The following is a 12226-nucleotide window of genomic DNA, read 5'->3' as shown; positions in this document are numbered from 1 at the left end:
TGCCCAGGGAGGTTGTGGACGCCCCGTCCCTGGAGGCATTCAAGGCCAGGCTGGACGTGGCCCTGGGCAGCCTGGTCTAGTGGTTGGCGACCCTGCACTTAGCGGGGGGGTTGAGACTCAATGATCTTTGAGGTCCTTTTCAACCCAGGCCATTCTATGATTCTGTGATTCTGAGACTTTTTTTCTTCAGAAGGAAATAAGAAAATGTAGTGTATTTAATCAGATGTATATCTTTTGAAAGGAGAGAACTGTAGAAAATGGCAGTGAGGGAGGGAGGGATGGAGGGAGAGAGAGAGGAAGAGAGAGAGAAAAGAATATGAAAAAGCAAAGATAACACTGTCATATCTTTACCTTAAAACTTGCAGCTCTTCTTCAGAGTTCTGAACCTCATCTCTCAGTCGTCGCCAGCGAAGTAAAGCTTTCAATTTCTGCTGCTCTTTTCTTTCATCATGCGACAGCTGCTTAGTAAAAAAAATACTCATCATTGATCGGTGTTTTCCAACAGCCAACAAAACTTTCCAGAGAGAAACTCATTTTATTTTCCTTTAATGTGCAAGTAATGAAAGATACAGTACAAACACCCATGTTAAAAAAAAATAATTACACTCCCTTCTCTTAGAGTTAATAGCAGAACTAAGAAAAACAGAAGCCTCACGAGGTGCATCAGATCAATACCTGGTGTTTCCCCCTTAGTGACTGGCTACAAGATAACTGAACACATAGTACAGATACCTTCCATATTGGTTCTGGTTGCATCTTTACTTTTCCCAGCCATGAAAGCAAAGAGCTGTTTCATGTCCTGATTTCATCCCTCCTTCTTATTATGTCTGTCACCCTGGTGAAAGTTCCCTGTTGTAATTTTCCACATTAACATAACACTAGGAGATGCATGCTGACGAAATAAATGCCAGGTTGTTAGCACACATATCAACAACAAATATATGTTTTTTTGTTAAAAGAAAAGATGAGATGGGTGAAGGTAAAAGCAGTTAATATTCTCCTGCATTACATCAATATTTCAGTCACAACTTAAATTATTGTTAGACAGTACGGAATACACACATAATCTTACAATTGTAGGATCACAGACAACCAAAACTATGTAATAATTCTAAAAATAAATAATGAAAGCAATAATAGGTTTTCTGACCTTACAAATTAACAAGGGAATAATCATCCTGTTTTGTTGCTCATTGTTTTCTATGAAGCTACATGGAAGGGTGCCTACTACAAGGAAAATATTTTCAAACGACTAAGAAAATTGCAGACTTAATGTGAGCAGCTCAACATAGGGGAGTGATGCCCAAATGTAAAAATGAATTTTAAGACCAGAAGGGTAAAGCAAAATGTTGGGATAGCCTTCCTTTCTGTCTCATTCCAGAAGCATTTTAAGTGTCAAGGAACTCTAATTTGTTTAGAACGATAAATACACCTGATACTTTATAAAATGGAGGCTCATAAGAGCTTGTGATGTCAGATTCCTGTCTCACCTTCTCTGCCACAGATGGAGCTCTGGGAATTTTAATGGCAGAATCAGAGCCTAACTGACACAAGGGCAAGAACAGATGATGAACACATGAAATGCTTGAAGTAGAAGTATGACAAAGATAAGAATTGCATCAGAAAACCACTTTACTAGCTGACGTGCAATATATAAGCTTTTCACTTTAAGACAGGTAATGATTTCCAAGCTTCTGACAAGATGCTCTTAACTAGGCAACGTAAGAGAAAAAAAGTTTTAACTGCTAGCACTTTGTTTCATCAGCTTCCTTTTTGTTTTGAGGCTTGCCTTTTTGCTATCCACAGACAAAACCAGACCATTTTTGTTAAGAACCTGCAATATTCAGTAAGACACTGCTGATTATTCCACTTTCAGGAGCATGGTACAAATGGAGAGAATGCATAGCAACCTTTTGATAGCTGAATGGTAATATTTAAGTAGTACATTTGTGGGAAGGTAATCATTGATGAATAGATGTTTCCATTCTTATTTGCACTTATCTTTACCTCTGTAAAGATTAGAGTTGATAATGGATAGGGAAGATTTTATTTCTCTTTTTTTTTTTTTTTTTTTTTTTAAATCAAGTTAGCCTGCAAATTCCAGTTTTATTTTAAAAGACTTGGCCTCATAACACAGAAGGTTTTATTTACACTTAATTCACAACAAAGTTGCTCCAAAAGTAATGCCTCCTATTTATTTCCATGGAAACTACAACAGATAAAAAGAGTACAATAACACTATTTGATAAAGCAAATTCTCAGCTATAAAACACTATTGTTCAACACAGGCACATTAGCTATGCATTTTCACTAGCAATGAACAAGCGCCTGCATGTTATGCTCATAAACATCTGCACCAGTGGAGGTCACCCACTGTCACCACAGCTGAAACGCACCACCCACCACCTCACATCCACTCACATCCACTGTTTGGTCTCCAGAAACATTTGGCAAGTGTTGATGAATGTCCATGGGTGCCATTTTTTCCACATGGAGGAATTCAGTGACACATTTTTGCTTCACACGCACTTTCATGTCAGATATCACTTTGTCAGACTGCCCCTCTGCTGCCATCTGTCACACAGCAACAAAATGTAACAGAATACTGTTGGGAAGGTTCAACTCTACTGCCATACCACCAACATCCAACTCTAATGTCAGGCTAACATAATAAAACAGGAGGCATTGCTTTCAGAGCAGGACTTATACACAACCTTAATTTTCACATGATTAAACTGAGAACTAATGCATCATCAACTTACCTGTTGAGCCCTAGCCCAAAATACATCTTCTAAAAAAGTGGCAAACCCTTCACTTATCCATTCTTCAGTCCAATCACGAGCACCAATGGCCAGTCCAAACCAAGCATGAGCAATTTCATGGCATAGACGTGTTCCACAGAGATGGCTCCCTCCAGGCAATACACTCTGTGACAAGAAGATGATGTGTGGGCTGCACAAGGGGAATGAAGGACAAAATACATCACAGGTCTGTTGTAACATCCATTGCATGGCCATAATAATATATAGGCTTTATTAGCCTTGTCAGCCTGTTATTACTATATGCATGCTAGGTCATGACAAATAGTTTATAGCTCAGGCATTTTTAGGAATTAGGCTGTACTTCGTCATTGCTTGGCAGAGAATCAAACTAAAATTCTGCCAAGCAGTTGTTTTGTATTCAACCATCAAACAGCTATTACCTGCAAGAAGTAACTTAAACCACACTTCTATACTTTTCAAATTACAAGACTGATTTATTTAAACAGAATCATTCATATGTAAGCCAGCCACAATAAAAAATGATCAAATGTGAATACAGGCAGCAGGTATTTTATCAGTTAAATGATCAAAGCTGGAAGTAAATAAAGAAGAATCATTTTATAGAAAAAACAAATCACTATCCAAACAAACAATAGCCACATAAAGTAAAGCACTGTGCTTGTTACAACCTAAAACAAGCTAAAAAGATACCATCTGATAATAGCAGTTGATGATTTATGCAAACACAAAGGAAGGAGAACACCCATCGCTACAAGAACAATAGCGAAATGAAGGCTTAGATGCCCGCTAAACATCTGCTTTTCACAACAGGAGAAAACAACACAGTTAATATCTACTCTACTTTGTACTCAAGTACTAAAAGAAAAAAACTGGGGGAAAAAATACCTGCTATCCATACTTATTCTGCTATGGAAAACACTATACTGAACTGCAAGTTTCTGCAGTTCCCAGCTCATGTTCTGCTGTAAGGCAATTTCTGTTATGATTACAGATGTTATAAACCACCATCTGCAGACTATTCCTGCACTAACCCTAGGCATCCATAATCTGCATTTCAACTGTTTTCTGCTAGAAAGGAAATAAAGCACAACAGTAGTACCTTCAAGACTACAAATCTTTAAATTTAAGTTTAGCCTTCTGATAGTGGGAAGGCAGTACATGGCCTTAAGACAATTCCAAGAGTCAAACATCATTTGTCAGCATTTGGTAGAGCTTCCCCATCCACCTTACCCCTCTGCTGGAAATGTTAAAACACCCTGTTTTCCTGCAATCAGTTCACAGTGTCTGGAACTGAGAACGTAAAACATGAGACACACGTAAACAGAAAATCATACTCAATAACAATCCTCTTGTAAAAATGATAACAACAATAAAATAATAATAATAATCAACATCCTCATCCAGCACACTTAAATCATTTGATATTGTAAAAAATACTGTAAGAAATTAAAGCACCAGTAGAGGAATTGAGTCACCGAGAACAAAAGAAAAACGGCAGCTCTACAAATATTTGCCAAAAGCAATTCTGTTTAAGAGAAGTGAAGGAGGAAGAGGAGGAAAACTATAAGCACAGAAACTGCAGAACGTAGTAAGCCTTTTATTACAGAAGCACTACTAAGAAAAATTACTGCAGCCTTGGGGGGACTTCTTTGGCCAATTATAAGTAAATGACCCCTAACTGTGACATGTGTACAGTGCTACAAAGGAAAAAATGCAGAAATGGACCAAGTAAATAACATTCCAGACATACTGCTGGCAGTGTTTTGGCTATTTGGCCAAGCAAAACACAAGTAATTTCATGCCATATAAGAAGGCTCACAGAATGATTTGCATTTTAAATCTATCACAGATATATACAGAAGTATAGGTTCTATTTCCTTCTTTTTCCAACAAAAATAATAGAAACACCACAATCAGAAAATCCCCTTCATGAAAGGATTGAAAAGCACTGTAGAAAGAAAAATGAATGAAATTTTGGTCAAGGAATAAGAATGCAAGTTCCTGCAAGGCCTGACAAGGTATGCCCACCTTTTAAATTACTCTAGCTGACGTCTTTTCAAGTCTGGCCCAAGTTTCTAAGGCAGGTCAGAGCAGGTTAGCTGGATGCGGTCTCCTACTTTTGAAGGAGAACTCTTCCTATTTCAACATAGAGGGATTTGTGGATACAGTTTCTCAGGTACTTTTTGATGTTACAGAGTTGAGACTCTACTGCACGGAAAAGTATGCCTCTGGAATCTAAAGTAGCACCTAAAATCACTATTACAGATGGAAATTACATGATAAAAATTGTTTTCATGTTTTCATAGTAGTGTTTTCCTGTTCAGAAAAAGGAGTCAGATAGTAAATAGGTTAGCAAGTTATTGTATTTCCAGAAAATTCTTTCTTAAACATATAAATGGGAGCAGGAAAAACACCTCTAAAAATATTTTCATAGACACATGTAAAAATTGAGATATCCATTTCAAGGTTACTGGAATTTGAGTCAGTCAGACAAATAACAGCTCTTTACGAACACCTTGTGCAAGCTCTTATCAGTTGCCTTCAACCTATATTACTTCAGTGACAGAGAACACTAGTAGCGTATTGTCTGTGGTATCTACATCAGACTTTGAATGTTACCTTGTCTTTGAGGACACTTGTGCCATTTGAATGCAGACACAAGAACATGCCACATTCAATTACTTACCTTTGTAACCACCAGATTCTGGTGTATGTTACTATTTAGTATCAAGAGAACCACAGAGACGAACAACCCTTTCTGATCTTCCATGTTCATGGTGTGCCAGAAACTCAAACATACGCACAGATTCAGTTGTATAGACAAGAATTTTGTAGTTAGAATACTCTGAGCATTGTGCCAGACCTACTTGGAAACTTCATAAAGATGTTTTCCCTGTAACCATACTGGGAAATCATCTTGTGAATGGATGTTACAGATGAAATTTCTAGAGCAGATGACAGACTGCCATAAATCCTGTAATAATATAGTGTTTGGGTAGGCAGCAGGGAAGAAAAGCAACCCTTGTGTGTTGGAAGGAGGATCACATTAGCCAATCTTGGAATACAGCAATTCAACATCCAAACTTCAAATTACAGAGAAGAAAGCATCTGAACTGATCTGAACACCTAAGCAGCAGCTGCTCCATGGACTGGCAAACAATTACTTCAGTTTTGCTTATTTTATTGTACTCAATCAGATTAGTCAGAATATGAATAAACAAGAGTGCCTCTCAGGCAAAACTCTTTATTGCCACTCACGAGCAAGAAGCAAACCAAGTGACTGAGATAGTTCTTTTAAAATTAGATCAGAGAGAACTAACCACATACAGAATGATACCATCTATTAACTTCCTTGAACATCATAGAATGGTTGATTTAAAAGTAGGATTCGCATTTCATATTTCTATCTTTAGAGACTTCAAGTAGAAAATGTAGAGCTGTATCTACTAATCCAAGATATTTATTTAGCTGGCCAAAAAGGCACACATCTAGCAGACAAGAAATACTTCTGGAGGTTTTCATTTTTGCCCCACTCTTGCAAAAAAATGGTCTTTATTCTTCTCTATTTTTTTCCAGCTTTCTTCTGGGGCTCAGCTCAACTGTCCTCTATAATCCAACCCAAATATACAATCTTAAAACAGTGGACAGAAAATGTCACTTCCCAGAAAAGGGTTACAACTATTTCCCTAGATATAACTCTTGAGAACAGAACACACAACCAAATGGAGAGTTTGGTAATAATGCAACTGATTTATTTAAGCAATGCTGTCTCATCATCTCTTTAACACCCACAGAGCACATTGCTATGACAAAAATTTTAACTGGGATTTTACAAAATTCACAAGACAAAATAACTTATCTGTGGTTGATAATATGCAGTCATACATTTGTAATAAATCCTACCTGCTTCAAGTGTTCTAAATTGGGAAGTAGTCCAAGAGGGAAAGATTTTGCATGCAAGTTTATCTCTAATGCCTGAGATCCAAGAATTACCAGTGTACTAACCTGAGTTCGTAACAAGCTCAGCAGGAAACAGAAATGACAAGATAACCACCAGTCCACTCACATTAGAACCATGGAGTTGAAGAGCTACGCTCCAGTTGACTTTTGATGTTCCCAGGATGCCTAACAACAAGTGCGCTTCAGCTCACTTCTTTTCACCTTACACATTCCGTATCACAAAGAAGTACTTTCAAGCCATTAACCCTTTTTGGATCTTTCCAGATTTCACTTCTTAATGTCTTACGTAACCCAACAGTATCTATTCACTTAGAAACTTGTGTACTCCCAAAATCTGTGGCACACAGCAAGCTGCCTGCTCTTGTACAAAAATAAATATAAAAAATTACAGGGTAAAAGAAATGAATTACCGATTCAGAAGCTTTTCAGTGCCCATCAAGATTTTTTGTTCTGATTTGTTTGAAATCTCCTGCTGAAAAAAAAACATGAAGTAATGGAAATGTCTTATAAAAATCAATTACACTATGCTTCCTAATAACAAATGGTTGCAACACTGTCAAAAAATCTTACAAATTAGAACATCTTAAGAACTAAAGCTTTCTATACTGTATATAGTAGAACTAATGTTTCATATTTAATTGATTTATTGGTACAAGCAAGCACAAGCTCCAATACTCACATCTCAAATGAAATTACTCCTCAAAAAGTACTGACATTGTTAACATTGAAAATAATTTGTGAATTAGTGCAACCAATTTCCAAATCCCTTCCTAAGTATTCACAATACAAAATTTCACTGTTTCATGCCTGATGTTTCTAAAGAAGTCATGTAAGCTATACAATTCAGTTCATTTTTTTTATTTTTCCTTAAAAGACAGATAGATTGGAAGACAATCTAAATTATTAAAGTTAATCAACAAAAAAATTAAAATGATAAAAAAAAACATTTCTCCTGCTGATATATGTAGCATCACAAAAGAAGTTCAGAGGCTGAAGAGAAAATTATGTGCATGACTGAGAAGCTAAAATCAATAATCCCTCTAATTCAATAAGAACTTTATATTAACATGCACATGCAATATTTGGTTTACATTCTGGATTCGTTAAATTCCAGATTTCATACGAAACTTTTACTGAGCACTTGTGTATGGGAACTGCTGAGTCATGGCCTGAACCACTGATGGAGCACAGGTGAAGGCAATTCACCTGTGTGACTGGAAGGCTGGCTCCACCCCTCTTAGGCCTCATTTAAGGGCTGACTGCCTCTGAGGAAGGATCTTGTTCTGGAGATCTGTCCTTGGTGGAGCTTTTCCCTGCAAACCTAGAATCAGGGTGAGCTACCTACTTCCCTTGTAGCACCTTGCTATTGTGCTGGTCCTTCTACCTCTTTTGTAACACCTTTTCCATCACATTGTTCCTTCTGATCGCTACAACTTGAAAAATGGAAATGGTGAATTATTCTCTGTATGTTAAAATAATTAAGAAAAACAGTAGCTTCAAAAGTCTGTTAAAACATTCAGAACACTTTCTCATGGAATCTCAAAGATGATTAAGGTTGGAAGGGACCTCTGGAGACCATCTAGCCCTACTCCCCTGCTAAAGTGGGTTCCCTGCAACATGCTGCATAGGATTGCATCCACGCAGATTTTTAATACTTTCAGAGAAGAAGACTCCACTTGTATTCATTCTCTCTCAGTTAGAACTGATTTATAGAATTAAGAACTCAAAATTAACCTTAAAATTTGCTTAAACAAAAATTAAAAAGTGATCAGAAAATAAATAAATGGATGTTGATCATTATGATCAATAATGTTAAAAATTCTTTATTTAAATAAGAGGCTAGAGGAAACTGTTATAAATACAGGTATTCTTTCTTCTCTTTTTAGAAATGCAAAATGGTTTCATGTAATATTTTTTTGTTTCCTTCTTATACACTGAAAGAAGCACTTGTTTTATATTAGAGAGCAGACGGAACTTGTTTCAGAGTCTTTTCAAACTGCTCTTTATATTATCACTGAAGTGATTAATATGATGAACTATCTCAAACAACATTTCTCAGTTCCAGTCTAAATGATGACTTTTGTCACTGATGGGTTCTACTTTTCAGTCATGGATGGATTTCATTAATCATAATTTTCCATCACTGCAGTTGCTGGAAGGTCTGGATTTCCTTTTACTACATCACGAAGCTCTTGGTAGATATGAAAACAGTTGAGAGACAAGGTATAAATAACCTACTATGATAAACAGCCAGACAGAAGGAGCAAAATGTATCTGCTACTCGAAGTTAAGAGACAGAACATTATAAAATCTCAAAAGGGGACTTGAATAAGACAAGATAAAATAATGAAGGTGTCATTTTTTCTTCATTTAATACACAGAAGATAGCATTTATTCATATGCACAAGAACAAACAAACAAGCAAAAACAGGTAAATCATCAAGAAAACAAAAAAAAAAGGAAACAAGATTCCTTATTCTTTAAGTTTTTAGATTATTATTCTCAGTATAATGCTATTGGCATCACTACTATAAAAACAGGAAGGAAATGAAGTTTGCTTGAAGGCAGAGGTGGTTCTTATTAAACCTCTATGAAGTGTTGTTAGTATCCCAAAACAAAACAAAACTAAGGAACACTCTCAATTTTTACAGTTTCCTTTCACAAATATTTCACCAGAAGACCGAGAAAACTCCAGTAGCAATAGAAATTTAACTAACGAGTCTGGCTACCCTTCATTACCTACTTATATTCCTCACCTATAAGCAATACATAAACTGCACCTGATGTAAAATGTAAGATTTAAATTTACTGAATGAATATCCAGTGCTTGCTAGAATAATTAATGCTATTAGCAAAAAAAAAAAAAAAAAAGAGAGAATAACAAGAATAAGTAACAGCTACAAAATTATTTCCTCAGTTTATTTTGTGCAGCAGCTATACAAGCCTTCCTTTTTGTATGTGTCAAGTCAATAAGATATCTGTTGTGCTTTTGCACAAAGAACAAAGATGCCTTCATCAATTCTCAAAAGTTTGTGGGACAAACCATTCACATTGTCAAACCTCCTAAAGTCCTTTCAGCAAATAATGAAATCCAGCACAGGCAAATGTCAACATATTAATTTGTTACATACAGAACAAAAGCAACATTCAGATGTGGTGCCTCATTTCATGTTACATCAGCCCTTCAATTTGTAAGAACTTCATGGCAGCCCACAGATCATGTAATATTAAAGCATAACTGTAAATGGCTAAAACTAGAACAATCTACTCATTACAATATGTACTTAACAGTTAAAAAAAACAACTGTAAACAAAGTCTTACACTTTACTTACACCAAACACTTTGCAATGCTGCAATTTTCCTCCTTTTTGTGAGGAATTTCCAAATAAAATGTTACATCTAAACACAGATTCTCTTTCACACACAGTCATATTTATTGTGCTGGTGGAAAAATGAGACCAAATTACATCATATCCAGTGACAGAAGTACACTAATGTGCATGCAAATTATTTCATCTATTATACAGGACATCCAGCTATTACTGTTGAAGGATACAGAAAAAGGACAGTTTAACTGGAAGTAAGTGTGCATGTGAATTACTTTATTCATCATATAAGTCATCCTGCTATTATTACTGAATTGCATAGCAAGAGTTGGTTTAGTTTGAAATAGCTATCATACCTAAAAACTGTGCTAATGTCTCACAGTAATGAACTTTAATACTGTTTCATCTTCTATTCATTCAGCTTTTCACACAACTCCAAATCAGTTTCAGATCATCGTAAGGACTTATTTAAGTATTTTCCCTGTTCTCCAGAACACTAACACAGAATACATTTATCTAATCATCTTAAGGATGCCAAAAAGAAGCAAACAGCATTGTGTTCTACAAATATCTATTGCGTTCAACACTTCTGGAGATTTCCAGCATGGGTAGGTCACTATAAAAGGAATGCTTCATATTTATTTCCATGGAAACTACAACATGTACAAATTTGATAGAGCAAATTTTCAGCTACAAAACACTAATTTTCAACATAGTCACCACCATTAGCTATTTATTCACCAGCAATGAGCAAGAGCCTGCACATCGCAGTTGCAAACATCTGCACCAGTAGAGGTGAACTACTACCACTGTTGCCACAGCTGAAATGCACCACGCATCACCTCACTGTGCTCACATCCAATGTTTGATCTCCAGAAACATTCAGCAAGGGTCGATGAATGTCAATGGGTGCCATTTTTTTCCACATGGAGGTATTTAGTGACACACCTTTGCTTCACATGCAATTCCATGACAGACTCCATTCTGTCAGACTGCCCCTGAGACTGCCGCATCTAATGCACAGCAACAAAACATAATGGAATACCACTGGGAAGGTTCAACCTCTACTTCCATACCACCAACACCCACATCCGATTTCATGGGCCAACATAATAACATAGTAGGCATTACTTTCAGAGCAGCTCTTGTATGTACATGGACATGTAATTTGTACTTTGCATATTCATCAAATAAATATTAAAAATAGAGAGGAACTTTTGAAGTTGTTAAATTAAGGACACTACATTCAGCAAAATGGTAAGGGGAATATGTTTCCATTAATATGTATTTTTACAAGTCCAGAAGGATAAAGAGAGGTCATTTCCTGCCACAGCAAATAGATTGCCATGGGTCAAATGACAACCTTTTTTATTTTTATTTAAATTTTATTCAGCAGGGATTCAAATAACAAAATAAAATTTTTGCTTATTACTTATGTACTTCTCTGAGAATAATTTCACTGATACACTAAAAGCTCTTTTTGTCAGACCATACCTTCACATTTGCTTGTGGTTATCAACCACTTCTAAGAACCAAACATATGCCAAAATTTCCAGTAAGTCCAAACAAAATCAGGTTTCCAGTTAAAAAACAGTTAGTGTTAGTTGGATTGCAGGTAGTTCCTGTTGGATATTTCCTTGCAGGCTCTGTTGGACCTATTTCTTCTCAGATGGTTAAGCTTTTTTTTTTCCTATGTATTCCATACAGTCAGCATTAATCAAATAAAGATTTTTTTTCAAATTCAAATTGCATTTGAGGTTCCTACCAGTTTGAATTTATGAACTTGAAGACTTGAAGAAAAACATGCAAATTGTGTGACTTTTCAGAAAGTGCAGACTGAAGTTTCCAAAGACTTAACAGCTTTTAAGCCAAATCCAGTCAATTTGCTGTAAATTAAGTTAATATCCATGGATAGTGTAATTGCTTTACATTTTTAGTTGTAGCAGAATTTATTGCCAGCTATGAGAACACCCACCAAGACTTCCCTCAGTTATCAACCAGTGCATCTCTGTTGTGAGTACACACTTGCTTGACTACAATTTAAACTTTGGCAAGGTGGCTTCATGACATTTTTGGAACAGAGAATGATTAAAAAGATCCAGGTTCCACTCTGGATTTAGTCTTTAGGTCTACAATACTATCCTAACCAGCTGTTA

At 36.1% G+C, this 12226-nt stretch overlaps 1 protein-coding gene across 20 annotated transcripts in view; it reads right to left on the bottom strand.

The window, feature by feature from the left end:
* The window catches only part of CZH9orf3 (chromosome Z C9orf3 homolog), a 206822-nt gene that overhangs the window by 120383 nt on the left and 74213 nt on the right, over positions 1–12226 (bottom strand). For 19 of the 20 annotated variants that reach the window (XR_002433214.1, XR_002433216.1, XR_002433215.1 and 16 more), the window contains 2 exons: positions 2763–2952; positions 352–461 (listed from right to left, as the gene is read on the bottom strand). Coding sequence is in view for 13 of the 20 variants with exons in the window: in XM_021379873.1 (XP_021235548.1) it covers positions 352–461; positions 2763–2952 (300 nt within the window). In the remaining 7 variants the exon portion in view is untranslated. The remainder of the gene's footprint in view (positions 1–351; positions 462–2762; positions 2953–12226) is intronic. The other variant, XM_021379875.1, reaches the window with a different exon arrangement.

Source organism: Numida meleagris, chromosome Z (assembly GCF_002078875.1).
Source record: "Numida meleagris isolate 19003 breed g44 Domestic line chromosome Z, NumMel1.0, whole genome shotgun sequence".
NCBI classification, from domain to species: domain Eukaryota; kingdom Metazoa; phylum Chordata; class Aves; order Galliformes; family Numididae; genus Numida; species Numida meleagris.
This window is presented reverse-complemented; position numbering and strand designations above follow the sequence as displayed.